At 38.3% G+C, this 12,770-nt stretch overlaps 1 protein-coding gene across 2 annotated transcripts in view; it reads left to right on the top strand.

The window, feature by feature from the left end:
• Positions 1-12,770, top strand: part of LOC306880808 (DENN domain-containing protein 5A-like) — a 51,082-nt gene that overhangs the window by 6,438 nt on the left and 31,874 nt on the right. The window contains exons 2-4 of one of the 2 annotated variants that reach the window (XM_079434577.1): positions 7,282-7,353; positions 7,944-8,053; positions 10,370-11,042. In XM_079434577.1, the coding sequence (XP_079290703.1) occupies positions 7,282-7,353; positions 7,944-8,053; positions 10,370-11,042 (855 nt within the window). The remainder of the gene's footprint in view (positions 1-7,281; positions 7,354-7,943; positions 8,054-10,369; positions 11,043-12,770) is intronic. The other variant, XM_079434578.1, reaches the window with a different exon arrangement.

Below are 12,770 nucleotides of genomic sequence, written 5' to 3'. Positions count from 1 at the left end.
GAAACCAGGGGTATAAGTCATTATAATCATTGATATTTTTCCCACTGGATGCAACAAATGCCTTGTTTATGATGGGTTTTGTTGTTTTTGTCTTGTCACGCTGAGACACGGCATCACAACATGGTAAGGGGCGTATCATTTCCTCTCATGCTTGAGGTATTCAGCCAATCACAATGCACTGGATAGCTGGCCAATCAACGAACAACTCGCTTTTCAGACCGATGAGCTTTGTAAAAATCGACACATTTCAGAAAGCCGGGGCATAGAGGAATAACAATAATGTACTGTATGTGGAAAATAAGATTTTTTAACCTTAACGCATAAACACATTGCATTACACCAAATACACAAAATAATGTTATTTTTAGTAACGTCATATATGACCCTTTTAAACAGTCGTGAATCCCAAATAAAACTAAAGTTTTTTTAAAAAGAAATGCTTAAGCAACAATAGCATGCTGTTCAATGTAAATCTCTGTAATCTTGTCCAAATGGTACATCATGATATGTCTAATTTTGTTTCACAATAACAATATACATAAAATACAGTTATTTTTTCTGGAAATAAGGTTGTTACCAAAACTAATACTTGATGTGCTGTTTATTTTTAGTCAATTAGACTTAAGATTTCAGACAGACAGACAGACCTGGGGCTTTTTTTGATTTGTGCTAGTAAGCAACCACTCAGAATGCCTTTGCAACCACCATTGTAGAAACTAACCAGAACACTTAAGCAAAAACTTAGCAATATGGTATAAACCAGGGCTGTCCAAACTCGGTCCTGGAGGGCCGGTGTCTTGCAGAGTTTAGCTCCAACCCTAATCAAACACACCTGAAGCAGCTAATCAAGGTCTTACTAGGCATACTAGAAGCTTCCATGCAGGTGTGTTTAGGCAAGATGGAGCTAAACTCTGCAGGACACCGGCCCTCCAAGACCGAGTTTGGACAGCCCTGGTATAAACCAACTAGAGCACCTTAGCAACTGTGACACAAAGGTTGCATGGTTCAAGTGACCCAAATACATTTTTTCCTCTCATGTGGCACAGATCAGATATGACCCATGAACACATAAACAGGAAAAAGCACATGTATATACATGCATGTAGCACATGTATCACATGCATTTGCTTATGGTGTGTAAACGGACAGGTTGGATATTCCCCTGTCAATGCGAGTCGTATGTAATTGAAAAAGTGATAGTGCCGAATGGTGGATGCTTTTCCGTGTTGCCAAGGTTGCAGTTTTCACGCAAAATTTGGCTACTTTTACACTGTTGCTGCAGGTTTTTTAGGTCGCGGAATGGGATTTTGATGGGATGGACCCCTGACAGAGGGGAAAACCATGGGAAAGATGTGATTGGGCTAGTTTTGATTAGCCCAGTGCTTCCCAAACCTGTCCTGGAGGACCTGAGTCAACTCATCAGCTCGTTAGTAGAGACTGCAAGACATGAATCAGGTGTGTTAGATAAGGGAGACATACAAAATGTGGAGGGCTAGGGGTCCTCCAGGACAGGTTTGGGAAGCACTGGATTAACCTTTGGACTGTTTCATTGACCTGGCAACCCTGTTTTTTGGTCAGTCTACCTTGGGTTGTTTTACCAAGTGTACAGTGTAAATGCATATATCAAACATGGGCCACTTTTAAATGAAGATGAAATCTGATCATCAAAATAATAAGATATAGTCAACATCGGAATTGGGCATCAGTGCGGCCAAAGTGACACTGTAATTATTCTATATATTCTAATATAAGATGATGCAACTTTAAGTAACTGAATGCTTCCATTTGTTGAATTAAAAAATAAGCCAATATTTCAGTGAGTAAAATAGGAGAATTGGTTTAGAAAAAACATCTGCAAGTTACCCTAAACTTACAAACAGTAATGATAACAAATGAGTAGATTTTGAGCACAGTGAGCAGAAAGCAATGAAACATCAAGGGAAATAGACAAGAGGCAGCTTGGGATTGGTTTGGACTTAGTGAACTTTTAAAATATGCGTGGGTTAATTTTCACAGGAAAACGTCATCTGCCATCTGTTACTCCTCTTCTCTGAAATTCATTTGCTCTCTTTGTGCCCCTGTCTTTGCTCACACATAGATGTAGGCTACCCACTATCTCTCTCTGTCTGGGTGCCACATTCATTTGACAGCATCGTGCTGCCAGGATCAACATTGTGTCATCACATCAACTCCAGTCCAATTGTTCAATAGCAGAGGCGTTCATGCCTCACTTCACAAGTGATCATCTAAAGCATAACCAATCTGTCATTTCTCATTCATAAATAGCCAGGTTTGGGTATTTCTTTTCAATATTTTCCTGCAGCTGTGTAGATTAATAGTCAAAGCTAAAGTCATGTGATTGGGAGCTGTTGGTACTTCAGGGCTCGTCACAGCTGGTTTAGAAATATGAATTCTGTAAACCCTGACATATGAAATAATAGTCTGAAAAATATTGTTTTATTTATTAATGGAGCAGTTTATTGATCCTTTACACAATTTTTTTAAAGTTATAACAGACAATCTTTGAAATATGTTATTTAAGTTTTATGATCAAAGCTCTGTAGTTTTTATTGTGGGGCAAAACATATAATGCAATGATAATTGATAGATGAATATTCCTCAAAAGTCTGATGATACGTACATTTTAACATGATTTTTCTAAAAATGATGTACAGATAATCAAGTAAACCTAAGCGGATTCAGTCCACTAAGTATTCATCTTGAAATATCCCTAACAAAATCAAATTTATTCTTACATTTACTACATAAAAATCATTAGAGATTTTACAGTATAAAAAACGTGTTCCAAAATATTACTAAAAGGCCTTTTTTTCTAAAAAAAAGCATAAAGTATCAATCAGACAACAGAAGCCATATTAAATTGTGCACAACAGGTTTTTCAGCAAAGTTTTGATCCAGCTGATAAGTGAGAGGCCTTAGAAATTTGCCTATCAAATGTGGTATGGTATAGGCTATATAGGGTTAATTTTGTTCTTTCCTGTCTGAGTGGGCAACACTAAAGAGCTCTCCTCCTCACAGAGCTCATGCATTCACGTCAGGCCTGTAGCCTCTGGCTGTTCTCTGGCCAACAGACGCAAAGCTTTCACCCACCATACACAAGTACTTTATAAGATAAGCTTTATCTCTTCCCTCATAGCCTCGAGACATGAAAACAGTTTGAGGAAGAAAAAGACAGTGCAACTTTTTCCTATATTATTTTTTCAGATAAAGTCACCATACATGAATATCACTATGCATAAATGATCAAGTCCTGATGGAAAAAAATGTTTTTTTTTTCATTCAAGAAAACGTTTCACGTTTCAAAAAGACAACTTTCATTTCATGCACTTTAACATATATTTCTTAAATATCAGTAATGTAGGTAAATTACTGTGCATGGGGCAGAAAGAAAACAAAAAATCGAATAAATGTAGTTTGTGTATTGTGGGTGTATCCATTGTATGGTTTGTTGAACCACTTATTTGAATGTGGTTGATTTGTTATCTATGTGCTCTTTCCCAAATGCAGTCAGAATAAAGGTCTGGTTTGTTTTCTAAAGCACTGACCTTTCCTTGTCACCTTATACAGTGTGTTTTCCCCCTCTGCATCATTTCATGGTTTCTTATACGGCTCTGATGCTCTTTGTGAAAGTACCAAAGCATTTTACAGGGGGGACATTTTACATGAGGAATCAACTTTTGAAAAAAAATCCAAACAGAATAATCTCTCACATGTTTGTAAATCAATTTTTAGAGCTGTTTTATAATTAATAAAACAAATAAAATCACGGCATATGGGCTCCAATCAGCAGCAAATACAAATAATAATAATAAGTAGAACTAAACTTATAGAAAGGTAGAACCCCTAAGAACCATTGAGGATATATTTGGGGCCTGTTGTTTGAATCTGGCACCCTTTGCCTCCTGTAGTTGAGTACTTTAGCTGTTTGGTTTGTTTGTCAACTGCGGTGCTTGACACCTTGGCCTTATTGATCTGTTTGCAGTTCATAATATCTAATGATTGTTTGCTGTCGACAAAATGATGAGCGTTTAGTTTTTCATTGGCTTCTTTGCCGTTGGCTCCTCCTCACTTGAACTCGGGTTTTGTGCTGATAGTCCCATGACTGAAACAAATCATGTGTGAGGCGCTGGCAGAGAATTAACAAGGCAGATGAACCATGACGAAGTCTTTTCATTCATCAGAGCTGATTGCTTTTCTACCCTCTGCCCGCCTCTGCGTGTGGCACTGCCTTTGCATTCATGCTTAGTATATTAGAGAGAACACGGAAGGCCTTCCCATGAATCCTTATATGAGATGATCACGCATATTGTAAGTTTCATGTGGAGATGGATACTGGTGACCACAATTTGCTTGCAGTACCTTTTATATAAGGATTTGTCTTAGTGAAATAATACTGAGCTTAATATGGTTAACATTCTGAGTTAGAGATGCTTCTATAATGCATATAAACTAAATATTTTATGGTGGACATTGGGTGTCTTTGATAAATGATAATACATTGTTCAATAATGGTACTGTACAGTAATATGTTTTTTTTTTACTAAATTGGTTTCGGTTAATGCCAAAGTTTTTCAATGTGGAATTTTAAGTGATCCAGAATTTCCATAATTCCAAAATTTTCAATATGTTTTTACTCTGAAAATTTAGCAAAATGGAAATTCTGCAAAAAAAATATATATATATATTTCCGCCCCATATTACTGGAACCATTTTACTTCCTGAAATTAGGCTCAAATTTTTGTATATAAAAAAATTATACTACAAATTTTAAGTTCATACATTGTTTAGGAGTGGTTCCATAAAATGGAGGTTTTTCAGCTTTTTTGTTTTTCATTTACATATAGTGTGTCACTATTCATTTTATTCCCCCATTGGTAAATTAAGAGCATTGTTGCATAACTTTTATTTATTGATGCGTTTGGGATTAAATTACGGTTGGGATTGTAACTAATTGCACCACAAATAGGGATGAAAACCTACCATATTTCTTAATGGCTGCAAAACCACTTCAAATATGCATTACATTTTAGTGATCTGTCATCAGTCTCACCATATTATAATAATGTATTATCCTAGTATTATTGTATTAAAGATAAATAAATGTATAAAAAATGTCACACATCTCAACTCTCAGTATCATTAAGCATAAAAACATCTAGTTTGGGTCTTAATTAAACATCTTTTGGACTTAATTATATTGAAGGTAGAGCAGAAGCTTAAAAGTATCCTCATAATATTATGTGGCATTAGTTGAGATTGACTGGAACAACACATGCCAGTCAATCTCAACTAATGCCAGTGTTTTTCTTAAAGGTCATGATGAATAAAAAGTGTAAGAATATTTAAACCAGGAAAAAGTAAGAACCTATATGCGAACAAGATTGTCATGGAAAATGACAGATCAGAAACATTAATAAAGAACAAGAAAATCAATAATTTAGCAACATACATATTGTAGCATGCTGTCATATTATGATTGTGATGTTGTCTCTGGTTCCTTGTACAGTAGCTTGACACTAACAGTGTTTAAACCAGCCCAGCAGCCATTAGTGTTTGGGTTAATTCCACACATTCCTGGCCTTATCCCTGTAGTGATCCCAGACTGGTGAAACCATCGGGTCAGATTTGTTGCTTGTCCTTTAAATGCCACACATAAAGAAACCATTAACTCTTCAAACACACGGCGTCCCTAAAGATTGGTGACAAATAAACACGTTCTCACCCTCCGCTTAAATCTGAACACATTCCTCAGGGAAATATCCCTCAGAGACAAGTCTGTTCTTGTTGCATCAAGGCTGTATTGTTCATTGTCTGAGGCAGATCTGTTAAATATCTTACACTTTCTCTGATATGGAAGCTGAAAAGCTTTAAATTAGTCAGTTTTTGCTGTGTGGGCAGCAGAGGAGAGGAAAACACCAGTGAAATTCATGTGTGCGCAAACCGTCTTCAGTCTCAGTTGTTTCAACATGCCGTGTCTAATGTGTGTGACAGTGAGCAGAACTTCTCAAAACCAAAATTACACACAGTCAATCTGTAGAATCTGTGACCAGGAGGGATTTAACATGTCTGCAACAGAATTCAACAGAGGGGGTTTCAAGACACTTTTAAAGGAATTGTCCCCCAAAATGAAACTTTGGTGAAAATGTATTCAATCTCAGGCCATCCAAGATGTAGATGAATTTATTTCTTCATTTGAACTGATTTGGAGAAATGTAGCATTGCCGTCAGAACGAGAATCAAAACAGCTGATTAAAAACATGAAAATAATTCACAAGTAATCCACAACACTCCAGTCCATCAATTAAGTGTTGCTTCTGGCTGATTTACGAGTCAATAATATTGCTTTCATCGGTGATCAAGTTGACTCGTCTGAATCAGGAGAGAAATATGCACAGCTCAAGCACCGTTTATAAGCAAAAACAGTCCAAAACTATTCTAATCAAATATGTTGGTGGATTTTGATGTGAGAGGACAACAGGGATTGACTTTTTTGCTGGAGGAAGCATCATTGTGGAATATGTATGTATTATAGACTCATATTTTGGCCTAGATACAACAGTTTAAAGTTAAAACGTCTATGATGGAGATGTTTTTTTACAAACATGCGGCTTTCAAGATATTAGTTGATGGATTGGAGTCAAATGTATTACTTATGGATTACTGTGATGTTTTTATCAGCTGTTTGGACTCTCATTCTGACGGCACCCATTCACTGCAGAGGATCCATTGGTGAGAAAGTAATGAAATGCTAAATTTCTCCAAATATCTTACGATGAAGAAACAAACTCATCTACATCTTGGGTGGCCTGAGGGTGAATACTTTTCAGCAAATTAAAATTTTTGGATGGACTGTTTCTTCGGGTCGACATGGTGTTGGAAAACATTTAAAAAGCAACTTGCAAATGGCTAAAGAAATCAATGTCAATTATTATTATTCTTTTTAAGATACTGATTTATTGTTTGTACATTTTACCAAAGATTTAAACATGAAATCAAATACTTGTATATTTATTTATTATTTTAAAATTGATTTATTGATTTATTATTATTGTTTTGTGACAGTTAACTACAATATAAATATTACTTTATTTTGCAATTAATAAATGTATAATTTATTCCTTAATTTTATTTGTAAGCAACACTCCTTGTCCTCCATAATGGACTTCAAAAAGTGCCCTTAATGGTGTTGTCTATGAGTAATAAGTGAAGATTACTCACCCTCCTTTTGTGATTAATTGCACTGTTTTATCTTTTGTGTAGCTTTATGCCAGTATATACAGGCTACTAAATACAGAGATGTTGGCAGAGGAAATTTGGCGAGTGCAGACGCAGGTAACCCCCCCATCCCCCACTATGCTCTCCACTCCTGCAGTCAATGCTCCTGTTTGTATCACAATCAACCACAGCTCGGCCTGTGCCCGCTAACCTTTAACCTTTCCCCGCACCTATTTCACAGCACCGCTGTTTGCTCATGTGTGAGATGGCTGCGTGGTCTGGTAGCGTGGGATCACCTGTCTTCCCACCCTTTCCCCCCTCAACTCCTTTTCCTCTTCCTCTCAGCAGCAGCAACTTATTAGCGCTCCAAACTGTTTGTCAGTCACTGCTTGGTGATCTTTCACCAAGGTTTGCTTGGTGGGCTGTATCTCCTTCACTTGGAATGATTTTCAAGGCACGTCTTTTCCACGCGTTGCAACACTTTTCTGCTTCAACTGTTCTAGCACTTTTGGCTTTGACTGGGTTTGATTTCTGTTTTCTTATGTTTTTCGCAAATTTCTAAACAAATGTCAAGTTGTTGTATGTATTTAATATTAAGAATAATTTTTTGGTGATGTGATTTTCTTGAATTGCCATGAAGGTTTGAGGATGATTGCCAGATAAGAGCTTTCTGAGCCTTTTCTTTTCTCTTTCTGTCCAAATCTCAGGTGAGAATTTTGAGCAGAGTCCACTGCGGAGAACTTTTAAATCTAAAGTTCTAGCGCACTATCCCGGCAATGTGGAGTGGAACCCTTTTGACCAGGATGCTGTGGGCATGGTGAGTGACGCACATAGAGGGCTACCAATATAGGCTTTTCAAAAGCTAATTAAAATTTTTAGAAAGCAGGGTGGCCACCAGCAAATAAAATGAAAAGTTGCGATAGTTTTGCAATATAATAACAGCTTTGATGAAAAACACCTTTTCAACTACCTTATTGTACATGTCTGGGACTATATGGGACTGAAAATATGGGACTCATTTTCTGAATAAAATTGAACAACTGTCAACCAATCTTTGGATTGAATGTTTCAAAGACTCGCTCATAATATTGATTATGAGCAATTTGCGTATATGACTTTCTACTTTCAGATGAATACAATCGTAGTTACATTTAAAAATGTGCTGGCTCTTCCAATCTTTATGATGGCAGTGAATGGGTGTTGAGATTTTGAAGTCCAATAAAGTGCATCCATCATCATAAAAAGTTCTCCACACGGCTCCAGGGGCTTAAATCTGAAATGAATCGATGCTTTTGTGTAAGAAAAATATCCACAATAACCCCCCAGAGCCGTGTGCTGTAACAAAATAACCCCCGGAGCCATGTAGACTACTTTTTATGATGGATGGATACACTTTATTGGACTTCAAAATCTCAGCACCCATTCACTGCCATTATAAAGCTTGGAAGAGCCAGGACATTTTTAAATGCAATTCTGAGTGCATTCATCTGAAAGAAGAAAGTCATATACGCCTTGGATGGCTTGAGGGGGAGTAAATCATGGGGTAATTTTCATTTTTAGGTGAACTGTCCCTTTAAGGCCCAGGCATGTTTCATATTCTGTGTTCCACTTCGTCTCACTCACAGTTAAAGCATGCAAGCATTTAAAAATATAAATTTTTGACCATGAGCATGGATAGATGTGGCTAGTGGCTCGTATTTTTTCAAGCACTCATATCAGAAGCTCTGTTTTTTTCATGCAAGAACAACAGCAGACTGTGCTACTGTTGAAAATGACATCACACAGACATCCGCAAGCCGGCTCTTAGAGTAGACTGAGAATTCCTGATTCCTCAAAATTGCAAAAATGTGATTATTTTTGGGATCCACACCAGTCCCTCCAGTATCTTTACCCTGTCATAAAGCAGGAAGGCACTTGAGGTGGTGTTGTGGGTCATGCTTAACAACGCCCTTTTGCCAGTCTATATTTAGAATATAGCACAGCCTCCTGCAATGTATCGCTTAAATATATCATATATGATATATTTAACTGTTTAATTATTTCCCTGTCAGCATTTCTAAAAAAAAGTTACCAGCCACCACCTGCATTTTTGATAATTTTCACAAAATTTTCACGGTCCCTAGAATATTTTTTTGTTTGAATATCTGATGTCAAAAGAACAGAATTTTCTAGCTTCATGCATTTTTATCAATACTTGAATGTAAGAAAGTTTCATGAAAAGAGCAGCATGTTGAGCAAAAAGCTAAGAAAATGGCTTTGTTGTAAAACACTTCATCTGGATTGGATTCAGAATGATGATTTACTAAATGAAAAAATAAATAAATGATCAAAACAGATGGAGAAGATCACTTCCATCAACACCCCCAACAAGTCTGCACGGTCCGATACCACTTCCTGACTGTTTTGGGCAGTTTTGATTTATATGCTGTTTAATGTTTGATGATCATGTCATTTTGTATATGTCTACTTACATATGTGATCCCTCTTTTTGCTGCTTCTTCACTGTGTTTTGATCCGGCTATTCAGTACTATTTCAGAAGATGTGTAATAGCGCCACCTACCATATAACTGAAAAGTCGGAAAATTCTGTCAATTCAGGAAATAAATAAAGAGTTATATGAAAGCATTTGAAATGTAATAAATATACTAAAATAGACTGCTTTCAATGTTTGAAAACAGAAAATATTGCACTCTCCAGATGTCTGTTAATTGTCCTAACACAGGGGTGTCAAACTCAATTCCCGGAGGGCCACAGCCCTGCAGAGCTTAGCTCCAACCCTAATTAAACACACCTGATCCAGCTAATCAAGTCCTTCAGGCTCAATTGAAAACTACATGGTATGTGAGTTGGAGCATGGTTGGAGCTAAACTCTGCAGGGTTGCGGCCCTCCAGGAGCTGAGTTAAAGGCCTCCCAGTTTTGCGTGTTTCCTTTGTCTGACACACTCATGTCAGGTCTCGGAGTCTCTACTAAATGCGCAGTCTTGGGGAGCCTCCAGGAGCATAGTTGGGAACCACTTCTATGTTGGTCTATTAAATGAGATACGGAGTGGCTCAAATTAAGGGAACTTATTGAAGATCTTTTTAATATATTTGTAGAGCCTCAGATGTTTTTTGTTGTTGTTTCCCCCACAGCTCTGTATGCCAAAGGGCTTGTCCTTCCGCACCCAGACAGACATCCGCGAGCCCCAGTTCCACTCTTTCATTATCACGAGAGAGGACGGCTCCCGAACCTACGGCTTTGCCCTCACCTTCTTCGAGGAAGTGAGCAGCAAACAGATCTGCAGTGCCATGCAGACGCTCTATCACATGCACAATGCGGAACAGTACGACATCTTGCACACTCCCCCCACACCTCGCAGTCCAGAAGACACCCGTCCCACCCCTCAACAACTGCACGCTGCTCCCTCCTTGTCTCGGCTGCAGCGTTTCAACTCCTACGACATCAGCCGAGACACACTGTATGTGTCCAAGTGCATCTGCCTGATCACACCCATGGCCTTCGCCCAGGCCTGCAGAAGGGTTCTGGAACAGTTGCACCAGGCCGTCACCTCGCCTCAGCCTCCGCCGCTGCCGCTGGAGAGCTACGTCTACAACGTCCTCTATGAGGTCCCGCTACCGCCGGCCGGGCGTTCCTTGAAGTTCTCGGGCGTATACGGGCCTGTGGTGTGTCAGAGACCCAGCACGGCTGAGCTGCCCCTCTTTGACTTCCCCCTTCAGGAGGTGTTTGAGCTGCTAGGTGTGGAGAATGTGCTACAGCTCTTCACCTGTGCACTATTGGAGATCCAGATCCTTCTGTACTCTCAACGTGAGTAACTACACTATCACTCATGCTTTTTTGGATCTAGTGCCTGCTTATTATTATTCTCAGTGTCAGACAAATTCCACACAAAAATGGCAAGGGGCGTTATCAATACAGCAAGCTCTAATCTGATTGTCTGGTTTTATGCAATTTCTAGGAGGGAAAGTGTCTGCAGGAAATCTGTGTTGCCAGACTCTTCCTATGAGTTCTTGTAAGGCGAAATTGGATTTGACAAAGTTAAAAGATTTGTGGCGCCTTTTGAAAATGCCCAATAGTGTTTTGGGTTTAGACCCTTAGTAGCTCACATGTAAATGCCAGATATCAAATGTTGGAGGTCTTATATGTAGGGTTGCAAATGGGTGAAACATTTCCAGTAAATTTCAGAAACTTTCTAAAAATTCCCGGAAGATTAAAAAATTGTTTTCACCTTTTTGCAACCCTACTTATATGTCAGTCATATGTTCCCTTACTGTTTAAACGGGTTGTTCTCGGCCAGAAGGAAAGTATACCAGACTATTGATGAAATTCAAAAGTCTCACTACATGAGATTAGCTTATTAATTAAAACTTTAGTTTTGTCAGTGGCGCTGACATAGAGTGGCGTTAGTAATACACGCCACAAAAAAACTTCTGTTTTGACTTGATTGTTGTGGCTATTTGTTTACAAAACCTAGTAGGCTGCCTATATAGACAGCATTTTAAGGCATGCTGATTTTTTTATATTTTTTTATTTTTTTATTTGTCACATACACAATTATACAGAGTATAACCAGCACTGAAATGTGTGCTCTGCATTTAACCCATCCAAGTGTACACTCAGTAGTGAACATACACCCAGAGCAGTGGGCAGCCAACGCTGCGGCGCCCGGGGAGCAGTTGGGGGTTCGGTGGTATTGATCGTCGTGGTATTGAGGGTGGAGAGAGTGTTGGTTATTCACTCCCCCACCTACAATCCCTGCTGGACCTGAGACTCGAACCCACGACCTTCAGGTTACAAGTCCAACCCTCTATCCATTAGGCCACGACTGCCCCTGCTGATGTGTCTGTTCTAAACAGTTAAATTAGTCCTAAAAAATAGATGTTTTTAACAGTGTTTTATGTATTTTTATGTTAATTGGAGTATCACGTTAGCTTAGTGTTAATGTGCTAATGTAAACATGCTGGCATCAAATGTCGATGGAATACTTATACGTAGGTTGTAGAGGAGCGGAAAAGCTTTGATAAATTTAGAAAAACTTTCAAGATTTTTTGGAAAGTTTCAGAAAATTACCTTCCCTTTGCAACCCTACATAGAATACTTGACTAGTTTTGAATGATTGTCATTGGAGAAAAAATCAGTTTGTAATGGTGTAGTTACAGTATCTACCAGCAGTGGCTGACTGTTGATGCTAACTAGCCAAACCTTGACCCTCTACATACCACCGACTAACAATTCTGGTCTATGGCTGTAATGCAAGTTAAAGGCTATGGCTGTTTTATTTAATATTCCCTATATCATCTTGCTGTTTAAATAGGACATGTGCCTAGTAGGAAAACTAGAAAATCTCATCAAGGTTCTATAAATTGTTAACGACTTGGCTGTAATTTGCTCAAAGTCATAAATCATTGTTCTTAATCGTCCAAAGGGAGTAAACGCAGAGACTTTAATTTCGTAAACGCTCTTTGACATGAATTAGTATTGCTCTTTGCTGCCAACGCACACCAGTTTTTTCACATTAAAGCTGATTTAAATCTG

The sequence above is a fragment of the Barbus barbus genome, assembly GCF_936440315.1.
Source record: "Barbus barbus genome assembly, chromosome: 2".
Classification (NCBI taxonomy): domain Eukaryota; kingdom Metazoa; phylum Chordata; class Actinopteri; order Cypriniformes; family Cyprinidae; genus Barbus; species Barbus barbus.
This window is presented reverse-complemented; position numbering and strand designations above follow the sequence as displayed.